The sequence below is a fragment of the Priceomyces carsonii genome, assembly GCF_900007245.1.
Source record: "Priceomyces carsonii strain CBS4050 genome assembly, scaffold: Debaryomyces_carsonii_scaffold_3, whole genome shotgun sequence".
Taxonomy (NCBI): Eukaryota; Fungi; Ascomycota; class Pichiomycetes; order Serinales; family Debaryomycetaceae; genus Priceomyces; species Priceomyces carsonii.
The window spans coordinates 486,618-500,774 of NW_026946676.1; the positions used below are offsets into that span (position 1 = coordinate 486,618).

Sequence of the window (14,157 nt, forward strand, 5' to 3'; positions counted from 1 at the left end):
CAACAGGAAATCATACGGAAAACCACTGGAGTAAAAGGATTTCCCGTTTCCAAGGTAATGTTAGAGTTTGCCGGCCACTCAACCAGTGCGTTGGTTGTATTTTTCGTGGTATTTGGCTGGTGCCTTGAAAAGCGTGAACTTATTGCAGTTATCGCTGTATTATTATTTCTTATGTATTTTACATCGGTAAGTTTCATGACATCGAATATTTTCAGTTTAATTGAGCAGCACCTTTCTAGCGCTTCTGTGCTGTTAAGTGTTGCAGATTTGGTCAGGTGCTTCTTGGCTGTAATCATGATTGCAGAGCTTGATCGAATGGGAAAGATTATAGGTGTAGGAGGTTTCCATACCCTCTTGGCCTAAAATCATTTGGTATCTTATTCAATACTATCTACTGAGTTATCTGCTAGCTCTTTTAAATCAAATTGATAAACTCGTAACTTTATAATTAATACTTAAGTAGTAATATTTATATATGCATGGCATATTTCATAAAAATTAACTAAAAATGGAACGATAAAGTGTACCGAGCATATTAGAGTGAACCTATGGTGTCTCGTAAATACCTACTAGACTACCTATACCAACGACATTACCTTTGACTGCTTCCAACGCATTGCCCCAAGAAACCTTAGACTTAAAACTATTCAACTTCTCAGTTGCAGTGGCATTCAAAGCAAACACCTGAAAAGTATATTTATGGGGGCCATGGCTTGGAGGGGGCCTAGGACCAAAGTATCCCTGTATTCCAAGGATACCGCCACCAAATTTAAACTTCTTCTGATCAGCATCATAATTAAGTTCTCCAAACTTGAATGTGGCATTAGTGGGGTCAATATCATAAACAAAAGCATGAGTAGCAGGCTTACGAATTGGAACATCGGAATCCTGTATCATGAGCATCAATGATTTGACACCTGTAGCGGGAGCATCTTTATTGAGCTTTAAAGTTAAAGAAGGTGACTTGTTTGCATCGTATAAGGTTGTCTCAAAGGGCATCGGACCTTGATCTTCAAACTGCGGACTGCTGACATCTACGATTCTCGGCAAAGTTTTGAATTCATCTTGATTAATTGCTAATTTGGATTCCCCTGCCCTAACATAATAGAGCAAGTACCCAAAAATTCTCAATGGAAAGTCCATTTTGGTCGTTAATTAAAGCAAAATACAAGGATGAGAAAAGCTATTTGAAACTAGGACGATTGCTGCTTTTATTTGTCAAGACGAATGGCTGCGAGAAGTTCGGTCTTGCACGGGCATAAAGATAATAATAACTATTCTCGGCTTTACTCGGACTTCTGACACAAAACCTATTATTTGCAATAATAGATCACGTAAGCCTGTGGATAGCCAACCCACCGTAGGCTTCAGCTTCGTTTCGTAATTATAGAAGAATAGATATTAATAAGTTTATTTACGCCATCCTCACAATTGCCGTACGCTCATTCAGGGGTTCGCCCCAAAGAGCACAATAGAGAGATTTCGTTTCAAAAGTATATCAGAATCGCATGGTGTCTGCATACTCTTGAATGAACCAGTAAGGATATACAATCCATTCAGTCGCAATTATGAGCTAAATTCAAGTTTCTTCTGTTTTTTTTCCTCCATAAGCACTTGGTATTTCCTTTATGTCACCGTATTTGTTGCTTGTTACCCTGGAGACATTTCTAAGAGCCTCACAGCGCACTGGTTGCAACGGTATTTCTTGTATTTTGTGCATACGAGTTATAAATTCATAATAGTTGATCGAAACTCCAAAGGTACCTGCATTTTGCAACTGTATACGATTTATTTGTATCCTTTATCGTCAAGATAAAAAAGAGCTTATTTTGCGCAGCATGTTACATAAATAGATCGAGCATGAGCGGTTGGCGAACTAAAGGGGAAAAGTCATACCAAATTTTAACGCTAGGGAGTAGCGAAATTGCATATTGGGGCGGCAGTATGGAATTGCTGGAAGTCTCTGTAGTATTGCTCATCACATAACGACCTCTGTCACAGTTCATTCTCATAAAGATTCTAGTTTTAGTCTCATATGCGTATAAGAAAATGACTCCAAATTATGCGCCGTCATTGGTCTTCATATCGCTAAGATGACACACATCACAGAGCCAAATTATACACATCTATGTGAAATTACAATAAGTAGTACCTGTGTTAGTCCTTAGGAGGGCTTTTCAGCCAGAGTGATGACGTATTCTTGTTCAAAAAAATTGACTTCAAAATACGACGCATTGGTAGAGACTCTTGTGATCTTTATTGAATGAGATAAGTAAGCTCACCTTGAATAAGAGAGACTACTTCATTTCAAATCCTTGATCATTGAAGATGGAGGACTACGTAATGTCTCCTACGATATAATGAGCTATTTTATTTAGGATTTGAATTTATTTCTTATGCAGTGCATACTTAGCGATCGAAATTTATACTTGACAATTCGGAAAATCGTGAAATGATTATAACCAATTTTATTTTGCCTAGTAAAAAATATAAAAAACAAATAAGAAGCAAGATACAAGATGACAGTTTCAGCACCTAAAAAGTTTCTTTGTTTATGTGGATATTTGCAAAACGGCAAAATTTTTGCGGAAAAATCGTCAGGAATCAGAAAGATTTTGACCAAAAAATTAAATTTTCAGTTAGACTATATTGACCCTCCAAATAAAATTCCTTCAAAGGAAAGCTTGCCATTTCAACTTGCAGACACAGAAGAGGAGGCAAATACTAAATGGGATGGGCTTGTTCAACTTGACATAAATAGATGCTGGTGGGCAGCGCACAATGGAGCAAACTACGAAGGATTTCAAAATTCACTTAATTATGTGATGAACTATATACAACAGAATGGACCATACGATGGAATTATTGCATTTTCTCAGGGAGCAGCCCTTGCTTCAATAGTTACCAATACAATTAGAAAGACTTTGCCCGAATCTTCATACTTTGGAGTTTCAATTTTAATTTCGGGATTTGTGTTTACTGAGGTCAAAAATCCAGAAGAAGATGATCCTGCCTCAATCCATTCTATAGAGAACTTTGATGAATACCTGTCAAAAATTAAAAAGATTGATACATACTCAGACTTGTTCACGCCGCCAACTTCAAAGGATTTTACTACTAAGGTTGTGATTGTCTACGGAGAAAATGATAATGCTGTACCTCCAGTTCGTTCTCAATATTTGGCCTCCACATACAATTCGGAGAATGTCAAGGAATTCAAACATGATGGAGGTCATTTTGTTCCTAATAAGAAACAGTTCTTGAATCCTATAGTTGACGTCATCAGTGAACTGTTTGAAAAGAAACCCAACTTGTAAATATAAAACCATCAAATTATTTTGTTAAAATAGATAGACTTATGAATAGATATAGACGCCTGATAAGAGAGCAAATGATAATCACGCAATGTAAAAGTCCTGTAGATACTTTAAATACGTATCAATCTGGAGATCAGCAAAGGTTTGCGGCTTGTACTCGAATCACTGGCCCCACAAGATGAGCTGACCTTCTTCATCTGAAGCTCATGCTATCACTGAAAGACTTATACTAATAATGGCAATAGACTTAACATTCAGCAACTTATTGATCATACAATCTATGAAAACTTAAGAAATTACCTTTTTACGTTTCAACTACCAAATACAATTTTACTTCTTGACATCAATCCCACATGGACTGTAAATAACCTGAATGCTAGTACTTTCTTGTCTTTCCTGAAATACTTTTAAAAGATATTTGCAACATCTTTATATTATAACCCAAAAGATTAAGACCCTCTCATCGGTAATATTTGAATCCAGAATCTCGAAGCAGTGAAGTTCTTAGTGTTAAAAATAGATCTTGTAAGAGTGAGAAAGGACCTTCTATTAAATTTGTCAAAAAGAAGTTAACCACTTGGATTTTTAGTCCGTAGTCGATTATAAAACAGCCGTCAAGTGATTCAACAGGAAATAGCTCCCGGTGGCCAAGCTGGCTAAGGCGCGAGACTGTAATGGGTTTTCCTCAAAGTAATCTTGAGATCGGGTGTTCGACTCACCCCCGGGAGATTTTCCTCGAAAAATTTTTTTTTTCCACCATCTCTCTCCTTGGATAGTTTACTAGTTCTTCGAAACTAAGCTTTAGTTTTATGTTGGGTGTATCTATTGAAACATGCTATATGATGCTACAGAATTGTAAAAGAAATAAAAATCTAAATAGTAAATTAATCATGGACGGTCACATTTGTAATAGTACGATAGCTGACCACACAGAACAGGTACAGACCACAAAAAAACCAGTCCATATGACAACTGAATGAGATGTAGGCGCAGGAGTGAACCTTTGAAAATTGAGATTAATGCTAACCAAACTGAAAAATAACGACGACAAAAGACCAATTATTAAAATCATAATTAACCATATGCTCTTTCGGAGAGAGAAACCAGCATTCTTCTCCTCTACCTTAGTGATAGTGTAAATGATACCCGATTCTACGCCTGATATAAAAAGCGATATCCAAAGTAACGACAAGTATGCATAAGAGAGCGTACTATCGTAGTACCTCTCATATTGTATATTGACACTATCCTCATATTTTCTTCGAGGATAGTATAAGATTTCTTCGTTCATTGAATCATAATTATTTTCTATGTCATCGACCAACGGTGTATGTTCCTTTGGTGATGATAACTTTCCTTTGAACTTGATAAATTGAGACATTAAGTTACCAAACTTAGAATTCGTCGTTAATGACGCATTTTGTAACTCCATGAGGTATTGCTCTTCCAGAGACCAATTAATATCATTTGTATCTTGTTCTGAATTAAGGTCAGCATTACTGTGGCTCTTTGAGGTGAAAATTGAGTTGTTATTGCTAGAATCATTACTACGAATGGAGTTCAACTTTGAGTCCTGTGAAAATTGGTTCAATTTTGGCTTCATCATAGCATCTTCGATGCCTTTTTGAGTATTAGAGCAAGTCACATTCTCAAAATTCTTAAATAAATTAAGGTTCAACAAAAATGAATAATGGTTATTAATATAATTGTCTGGAGGTATCATGTTGAAATAACACGTTGACATGTAGTGATAGAAATGCATATTTTTAAATAAATTGAAGGATCTATCATTTCTTATTAACCCTTGAATTTTAGGAGGTAATTTTCTCAATAAACTGTTTGAATAAGTGCTTGTCAAATGCGAATTTTCAAGTTTAGTATCCAAGTTTTGAATAAAGTTTGATAAGTTTGAATCGTTTGAATATACTGTTAAATGATTATATGGAAACTTATCATAATGATCAACTTCAAAATCTAAGGAAGAGACCTTTTTCATATCATCTGTAGTATAGATGGCACTATCTAATGTGGCCAAATAGTCATCCTGATAATTTCTCTTGACGGAAGAAGTCTCACTATTCAATGACCTGTGACTTTGACCATCACTTTCGTCAACTTCCTTTTTTAATAAGTATCTCGTTCTTTTACAAACTAACTTAAGCTTAGGCACTTTCTTCTTCAGCAAAATTGTATCGATTGTAGTCTTGGTCAAAAAGGTTACCTTATTTTTCTCGAAATAAGTCTTCAACTCTGTTTTAAGAGCTCTTGAAGCTTCCTCATCTTCTTCTCCCATATAATTTAAGAAAACCTGGATGAAGCTATTTGGCAACACACAATACGAGTATTTCCTCAAACCTCCAACATATGCAATCAAAGTTGAAAAAGACTCATTTTCTTGCGACAAGATATAAGAAGGATCACCGACTAAATTGTCATTTTGTAAATAGATGAAAGAAACCATAGTAGGTGTATCGGAATTGTAACTTTCGAGGCCCATGACCACATTCAAATTCAAAATTATTTCGTTTAAGCTATTGGAATCGTCAAGGGTCAAAAAATCTAAACAAAAGTTTTTCTTCAAGAAAGTTGTTAGATCAAACTTTGATGATTCTGTGGGCGGAATTTGTTGTTCATGGGCATTGTGCGATGGAAAATTGCTCAGAAGTTGGGACGACAAAGCTATACTCGATGGATAACTGCGCAACGGCTTTCTTGGAACAATATCTTCTACATTCTTCAGCAAGTGCTTTAACAAACCTATAAAGCTCGTTACTTTTAAAGTGACACCAGAAAGGTCGAAATTGACAAAAGAATACTCATTCGCTTGCAACTGCTGTTTTAGTTTTATTATAAACTTCTTCGCTTTATTCTCACAATAATAGTATTTGACGAACTTCTTGAAAATTTTCAGGCATGCAATCTTCTGAATTAAAATGAACTTAGACAAATTCTTTAAGTTCATAGCAATATCCAATACGTGGTAAAGTATTTCATCAATCTTTGCCCGTTTTTCCTCTGTCGATAAAGAAGATGAGATATTGATATATTCAAGGGAGCTTTCGTAAAAATCTAGCTTCCTGTTTAACTCACCATACTTAGTAGCTATGAAAAGGTTGACATATTCAAAATTTCTCATAAACATCGAATATAATGGCCTCAAGTTATCCTCTTTTAGCCGCGTAACTTCCCTTATTTCGCTCTTTAGCTCATTATAGTCAAGGTTATGCCCCCTCCATTCTGGAATAGACAAGTATGCCAAGTTGTTTCCAAACTTCATAAATCTAGAATGGAAACAAGTAAAGGGCGAATGATTTATAACCAAGAAAAGTGACTATTATTCGATTTCTAACAAACTAGTTAAAATTTTAAGATATCTCTTCCTTATTTTGTTCTCGGTTTTAGTCCGATAATTTATCTAATACCGGCTCTCACTTATCTTTTCAATCCCTAATGAAATTATGCTATCTTTCAAAAAGATAAGGAATTGTAAGAGTTTGGAAAACAAGGATTGCCAAAAGAGTTATAATAGTTTAGAATTGAGTTTATCTTATGGACATAAACTTTGAGGACCAGCTCTTAATTAAGGTTCGTTCTTAATTCCTGACTCGGCCAACCGGATTCCTTTTGAGAAGAAAGGGCAAACGGCTGGGCGGTTTAATGTATGTACTGGTGATCGTATGTACAGGAAACACATAAAAAACGTGATAACACGAAATGCTACCCTGTAGATCATTTCAGGTCTACCCTACAAGAATGAACTTTCAGTGTACTCCATTGGTTATAAAATGGTGTATTTTTGTGTATTTCTTCTTATTATTACTGCTTTTTCCTATTATATACTTGTTTCGAAACTACATAGTGCCTACAAACTGGATGTTTTGTTCACCTTTGTTCCTTTTACTACAAGCGGTATCATCGCACCGGTGCCCATTGCAAATGGTCGATGTCCGAGTACTAGTAATTGAGTTCTTATGGATCCTGAATGAGTCGTAAGACTGAGGATTGAGTCGTCTTGTGTTGCATCGAAAATCTCTTGCAAAGCCTTGTTCATTCTAATGCCATGCTCTGCGAATGTTTCTCTATAGTCTGTCTTAAAGTAGATGTCCTCTTCTGCAAATCCAGGCTCTATAGTAAGTCCTTGATCTTCATATTTGTTCAGAATTATAGATCTAGTAGATCTTTTATCGCACGTATGAATGCCGACTGTCTCCCTCAATTTCTCCATGATATAAGGCTCGACTTTTTTGACATCTACAATTCCATCCCACGTATAAATTAACGTATCGATGGATCTGCTTAAGGGGGAGACAAACCATCTTGTTGGAGCCCTAGCCCCATGTTCTTTAATCTCGATTTTCCATTGCTGATGGTTTTCCTTGGCCTGTTGCACACCAAGATCGGTCAAGAGTGGATCTGGCCCCCACGTAAGTGACCCATCGCCATTCAACTTAGACCAGTAATCGTCCCAAAGTTCATTTCCATACTTTGCGTGAGCTAGATTATGATATCCTTGGCCATGCCTAGCAAGAAACAATAGCTTGTAGGACTCGTTCGGTCCACCTTTCTTGTTCAACTCTTCTATTCTCTGATAAATCGTATCCCAAGAGTGCATCCGGCCAAAATTCTCTTTCATATAGTCAAAAGTGGTGTCATCAGTATCCGGTGAAGATTGCTTGAAAAGCTCATCGACTACCTCAAATTTCCAGTACGTTTCAAGTTGTTGATGCAAAATATTCAATTTCGAACGGTAATCATCAATCTCATCCTTGGAGTAATATGAATCTTGGACATCCAATCTCGATGGAGTGATAGACATTTTTGTAGAATGTAGCGATTGCGTTTAGACCCCAACAAACAAAGTAGCGATTCACAGAGCACGTTAAGGACACGCAACAGCAGGTAGTGAGTCTTAAAGCTGAATATTCAGGCACCTCAAGTACATCACGTGCTATAAGGTTTTCAAGGGTAATGAATTTGCCCATAAGAAACTCAACTTGGTAGCTCAATAGCCAAGCTGAACGTCGTAGGAATTGGTTTGCTTGCTCTCAATCAACTCTATGACATCATCCTCGCTCTCGATGGGACATTTAGAAAATTTTAGGAATTGAACTGAGTGCCTACTAGCTTTGATTTCGCCTCAGGTAATGATCATACCGGAGAATAGCTGGATAAACACCATCGACGCTACTGATAGTGGAAGATTGCTTCCTTAAGTAGGAACCGTATATTAAGCAGTGTATGTTGATATTCCTGGGTGCAATCATAAGGTCGTGCAACATGGCGAATATTTGTCAACGAAGGATCTAATCAAATACTTCCAAGCGAAAGATATACAACGAAAACTCTGGTACAGTCTTTAAACATTAAATTCTTCGGTAATCCTAGTAACAGCATATTTGGCTCGTGAGAATTTTAGGATCTGGAAATGGACAATTTCAATGATGATTTGTATCCATTAGCATTGCTAATGGACGAATTGAAGCATGATGATGTTTCCAACAGGGTGGAAGCGATGCAGAAATTAGATACCATTGCAATAGCATTAGGGCCCGAAAGAACCTTGAACGAGCTATTACCATTTTTGCATGACGTCGCTCAAGATGATGAGGAAGAAGTTTTTGCAGTATTGGCGGCCAAATTGGGTGACTTCATTCCTCTTGTTGGTGGGCATCAAAATTGTGAACCGGTTATCCAAATATTACTCATTCTTGCTTCAATGGAGGAACCTATCGTCAGGGATAAGGCAATCGACTCACTAAATAAGATAAGTTTGGAATTGACGGATGAGGAATTGAACGGAATATTTTTGAATTTAATTCAGAACTTGAGTCTGGGAAATTGGTTTTCTAAAAAAATTGCTAGCTGTGGCTTATACAAGTCAGTTATCTTGAAAGTAGACGCGTCAACCCGAAGAGAGTTACTAAATATGTATTTGAAGTTAGTTTGCGATGATTCCCCGATGGTAAGAAGGAGCGCTGCAACAAACTTACCTGTTTTGATTAATAAATTCACAAACGAGAAACCGTTGGAGCCCGTTACTAACCAAGACTGGGAAATCATCTCCCAAATGTTCCAGCATTTGATCAATGATGATCAAGACTCGGTCAAATTTTTAAGTATTGATGTGTTAATCTCAATATTAGAATTTTTTCAAAAGATCAAAGACTATACTCATAATTCGGAGTTTCTTATTAGCTCATTGAAGCTAATTGGCGATGAAAGTTGGAGGGTTAGATATACAGCTGCCGACAGATTTACGAAGATTGCAAGAAATTTTACAGATGGCGATTTATATAAATTAATCGAGCCATTTATCTCTGCATTAAAAGATAACGAAGGAGAAGTAAGGAAAGCAATTGCTAAGCAGTTACCTGGATTTTGCGAGTTATTGAATCAACATACAAATACAAAACCTGCAATATTAAAAGATATAATTCCAGTTGTTGCTGATTTAAGTCAAGATCCCCAAGAAAATGTGAGAGCCGCTTTGGCTTCCACCATTACTGAATTGTCACCAATTTTAGAAAAGCAAGCGACCATAGATAAATTGTTGCCTATTTTTTTAATTATGCTAAAAGATGAGTATCCTGACGTCAGATTAAATATCATCTCCAATTTATCGGTAGTTAACGAAACAATTGGTATTAACTTGCTCTCAAAGAATTTGTTACCAGCCATTACTGAATTAGCTCAGGATAGCAAGTGGAGAGTCAGACTAGCAATCATAGAATATATCCCCAAATTAGCCAAACAGTTAGGGGTTTCTTTTTTCAATGATGAATTGTTATCTTTATGCATGTCTTGGTTATGGGATCCGGTATTTGCAATTAGAGATGCTGCTGTCAAAAATTTGAAAGATTTGACCGATATTTTTGGCTCTGAATGGGCCGATAATGAAATCATTAATAGATTACTTAATGATGATGATAAAATTGATGATGATAAAGTTGATTACTCGAACTTTATTATAAGAATAACTCGTCTTTTCGCAATTACAAGTTTGGTTTCAGTTATTGATACTGCTATAATTAAAAAGAAGATCTTGCCATTCATTAACAGCTCTATAGTTGACCCGGTACCAAACATCAGATTTAACGCTGCGAAGTCTTATCTTGTCTTGGTAGAGAAATTGAGCGAATCAAAGGACCTGGAGCTCCAAAAATTAACTACTCTGGAAGTGATACCAAACTTGGAACAGTTGCAGAATGATGATGACGTAGATGTGAGATTTTATGCTAGCAAGAGCATTCAGGGAATTAATGAGCTCTTGTCTTAGAGAAATTGCTTGAGAGTGGGGAGCAAAAAAAGTCAAGAAAAGAATAAAATTAATCATGCTTAAGTATGGTAAATGAAATAAGAATAAGACAAAATAGTCTTCGGGCGTCGCAAAAGAATCACATTTTTACTTATTACTCTGAGATATCTGAGTTAGTAGCAATATTCTTAAACTCTTAATATCATATCTCAATTCAGTAAATTTTCATTTTTTAACTACTTTACTATAGCTTCAGTTTCTATGTTGTGGCTATTACTTAAAGAGAAGTATGCCAGGTTTTTAATCAAATGGTTTCATTCATCGTTATGTAAGTGCTATATTCTATGTACTATTATGTCTCTTAGCCATAGTCTTTTCTAATTTGTCAAAGTCAAAGTCAAATGAAGCCCCACAACCGCACGCAGTTGAAGTATAAGGAGAGTCGACAACCTTGAAAGAACTTCCAATTAATTCCTTCGTGTAGTCAACCTTCGAATCTTGTAAAATTTCTAAAGAAGAGTCGTCCAATATAACAAATGCATCATATCCTTCATCACTCCGTTTGAAGACCAAAAGATCTTTATGTTCACTCAATTCTTTCTTCACATCCGTCAACGATAAATTATACTGGAATCCATGGCACCCGCCGCTTTCCACGGATATTCTTAATGCTGTAGTGGGATTCTTATCCTCTTGAGCAATCTTGATCAATTTATCGCATGCTCGTTTCGTGACGGCAATCTGCCTGTCCGTCTTTCCATTTACAAGCTTGGTAAATTCAAAGTCATCTATATCTTCTTGTGGAACTTCCTTACTTTGTAAAGGTGTTGACGTGGGCTTGGGATCCTTTGGATTAGCAAATGATGACGGTTTTAAAGTCTTAGACTGAGAAGTTGATGTTGATGTGGAGTAAAATAATGGCCCTTTGACGAATCTAAGCCCAAAATTTCCTACTAAATGCCCAGGAATGGCGCTACTTAAATAGTGCCTTGAGTGTCTCGAGCTTCGAAATGCTGCTCTTACTAACATATTTGGTTAAGTAGTTAAATTTATTACAAATTACCAAGATTTGATTTGAACGAGCATCTCTAATATAATTGTATATAACAAGTTTGCATATAATAGATTGCTGAATAATCACTACAAGGGCACGACAACCATCAATGATAGTAATAGTAAGGGTCTTTTAATTGTATATATATCATACGCAGATATTAAAGGTGGGGCCAGTAGTATTCAAACTATTAGGTTAAAGCTGACACTGATGCATATCTCTACCCCTAACATTGGATTTATCTGTAGTTATCGTTAGCGATTTTCCAGGATGGAAGTAAGTCTAAATGAGTCCAATCTTCTTTGGGACCCTCCATTCCAAATGACATGTATCTGAAGTACCAGAACGTACCTGCAACCAACGCATAAGCCGATAAGCATATCAATAGATAGGCTACCTTAGCGATAGTATTTGAGGACCTTTTTAAAGGAAGTGTAAAAACTTCAAACTCGTAACAAAAGACGAGCATAGCGAAATATAACGCTGGAACATAGTGATGTACATATGTAACCCTTCCCATTACCACGAATGGCATGAAATGTAAGCCCCATCCAAACATTGGATAAATACCACCCATAACATATAAGCTTAATTTTTTAGGATTTGAAGCAGGGAAATCATCAAACTGCCTCTGCCATCTAATAACATAGTATAAGAAGATGAATGCGAAGAGCACAACACCTAAAGATGATGTCCATGTAGTAGCAGGAGAGCCAATCATAAAATATTTCACTTTTTCAGCTGCCCAAGAACACATTCTAATACCTACATGTAATGTTGGCCATTCCCAAGCGGATGAAGCCAAGTCATCTTGCTTGTCATAGTCTGGAAGCAATGCATTATTTGTAGCCATCATTGCCAAATTTAATTGAATGAAATCTCTGATAAACCTTGTCTTTGGCAACTTGAAATCCTCTGGCGCTGGTGGTAAGATTTTATTTTCATTCTTCTCGATATTCCACCAGGTCCTCTTATCTCTTTTAAATGAATTTTTGAAGCAAGCAACTTCACCTTGTCTAAATCCCCATGGCGGCAAGGAAGAGCCTGTTACACCTAAATAACAGTTAAGTACTGCGTTCTTCAATCTAAAAGATGAACTCAATGGATGTAGCCTCAATTTGTCTTCATTTCCTGGTTGCTCAACTATCTCTACAACCCAATTGTCTTTTTGGTCACCAATAGTAAGGTTTCCATAACAAGCCACTTCATACTCAGATTTGCTTAATGGTGCAGCAATATCGTGGGTGTGCAAATTTCTTCCTGTCATAGGGTGCATAATTCTAACACTCATTCCATCAATAACATACTCTATGTCTTCAGAATTATCGGTATCATAATAAGGTTCCCATCTGGGCCGCTGGAATATCCAATGATTATTGGCATCCTTATGAGAATAGGTCGTTACTTGTTGCTGCTTTGAACCTTCGGGAAATGTTTGAACATGAGAATGCAATAAACCTCCAGTCAAGCCTTGATTTTTAAGAGTAACAATCGAATGCCCAATAGTGACTTCTCTCGGACCAACTCCAACGTCTGAACCTAATAAGTTTGCTTGGAACAAGGATGACATATTTGCATCTCCAGTCCCCGACTTATATAGTAAGTCAAAATGAACTTTGAAGCACAACAAGAAGATTGTAAGTGGTATAATTATTAGACCAAAAATTCTTGCTCCCCAATGATAAAGGTACACCTTCCATTTCATTGACTTATCACCAAACTTGTTCCACAAATCAACGATAGTGTAAATTCCAATTAAAGCTGTAATAAACAAACCAACCATTTTCACAGAACAAGTGCATCCAATTGAGAAACCAGTTAAAATCAACCATTTCCACCACTTTCTAGTGAACTCTCTTCCTTTTGTATTGAAATTATTGAATCTTGTAAAGCTGAAAAAAGTTGCAACTGTGAAAAATAATAGCATCGAATCCAATAAAATGAATCTTCCTAATGTTACATAAGAAGATTCTAATGTGACCATTAGAGTAAAGAGCCAAGTAGTTGCTATTGAATATCCAAGTTCTTTCATAGTCAAGTAAGCAAATGGAACACATAATGCAGAAAATGTAGCGTTGAATATTCTCATCTTCGTGTAGTCAATGTAATCAGGATACACTTCTCCAGATGGGAAGTCCCAAGAACCATTATATCCGGCTAAGTATCCTGATAATCCAACAAGCATTTTCCCCAATGGGGGATGCACATCGTGATAGAATTCATGTCTCAAGTAGTAAGAGCCAAATTTACCAAAGTGAGCCTCGTCCCATACCACCGCATCATTCACACCAATCCTATACACCCTGACTGCAAATGACAAGATTGTAAACAAAATTGGCATTAAAATGCTCTCCAAAGTATATAACGAATTGATAAATTCCTTTGTTTCCTCATCCCTGTTGTCTTTGATTAAGTCGGAATCGTCAATCAATTCTTTCTCAGATTGTTCAAACTTCACAGAGTTTTTCTTCCCTACCCTTTTACGGAGACTGGCATCATCTACTCTTCGAACTCCAGAGGCCGACATATTC

The 14,157-nt window shown here is 36.5% G+C and overlaps 8 protein-coding genes across 8 annotated transcripts; 3 read left to right on the top strand and 5 right to left on the bottom strand.

Annotated features, from left to right (window-relative positions):
- Positions 1-57: 57 nt before the first annotated feature.
- Positions 58-363, top strand: PRCAT00002769001 (uncharacterized protein; the record flags this gene model as incomplete). Its single annotated transcript, XM_062952651.1, has 1 exon — positions 58-363. The coding sequence occupies one exon, from the start codon at positions 58-60 to the stop codon at positions 361-363; it is 306 nt and encodes a 101-aa protein (XP_062809533.1).
- Positions 364-546: 183 nt separating this feature from the next.
- PRCAT00002770001 (YbhB/YbcL family Raf kinase inhibitor-like protein) lies at positions 547-1,143 on the bottom strand (the record flags this gene model as incomplete). The annotated part of the gene is made up of 1 exon (XM_062952652.1): positions 547-1,143. One exon carries the CDS (start codon positions 1,141-1,143, stop codon positions 547-549), a length of 597 nt encoding a protein of 198 aa, XP_062809534.1.
- Positions 1,144-2,519: 1,376 nt separating this feature from the next.
- On the top strand, positions 2,520-3,317 carry PRCAT00002771001 (putative serine hydrolase; the record flags this gene model as incomplete). Its single annotated transcript, XM_062952653.1, has 1 exon — positions 2,520-3,317. One exon carries the CDS (start codon positions 2,520-2,522, stop codon positions 3,315-3,317), a length of 798 nt encoding a protein of 265 aa, XP_062809535.1.
- Positions 3,318-4,215: 898 nt separating this feature from the next.
- Positions 4,216-6,594, bottom strand: PRCAT00002772001 (uncharacterized protein; the record flags this gene model as incomplete). Its single annotated transcript, XM_062952655.1, has 1 exon — positions 4,216-6,594. The coding sequence occupies one exon, from the start codon at positions 6,592-6,594 to the stop codon at positions 4,216-4,218; it is 2,379 nt and encodes a 792-aa protein (XP_062809536.1).
- A 585-nt stretch (positions 6,595-7,179) lies between these two features.
- On the bottom strand, positions 7,180-8,133 carry PRCAT00002773001 (putative phosphomutase; the record flags this gene model as incomplete). The annotated part of the gene is made up of 1 exon (XM_062952656.1): positions 7,180-8,133. One exon carries the CDS (start codon positions 8,131-8,133, stop codon positions 7,180-7,182), a length of 954 nt encoding a protein of 317 aa, XP_062809537.1.
- A 609-nt stretch (positions 8,134-8,742) lies between these two features.
- On the top strand, positions 8,743-10,593 carry TPD3 (protein phosphatase 2A structural subunit; the record flags this gene model as incomplete). The annotated part of the gene is made up of 1 exon (XM_062952657.1): positions 8,743-10,593. One exon carries the CDS (start codon positions 8,743-8,745, stop codon positions 10,591-10,593), a length of 1,851 nt encoding a protein of 616 aa, XP_062809538.1.
- Positions 10,594-10,914: 321 nt separating this feature from the next.
- ISA2 (Isa2p) lies at positions 10,915-11,601 on the bottom strand (the record flags this gene model as incomplete). Its single annotated transcript, XM_062952658.1, has 1 exon — positions 10,915-11,601. The coding sequence occupies one exon, from the start codon at positions 11,599-11,601 to the stop codon at positions 10,915-10,917; it is 687 nt and encodes a 228-aa protein (XP_062809539.1).
- Positions 11,602-11,864: 263 nt separating this feature from the next.
- Positions 11,865-14,153, bottom strand: PMT2 (dolichyl-phosphate-mannose-protein mannosyltransferase; the record flags this gene model as incomplete). Its single annotated transcript, XM_062952659.1, has 1 exon — positions 11,865-14,153. One exon carries the CDS (start codon positions 14,151-14,153, stop codon positions 11,865-11,867), a length of 2,289 nt encoding a protein of 762 aa, XP_062809540.1.
- Between the last annotated feature and the right edge of the window lie 4 nt (positions 14,154-14,157).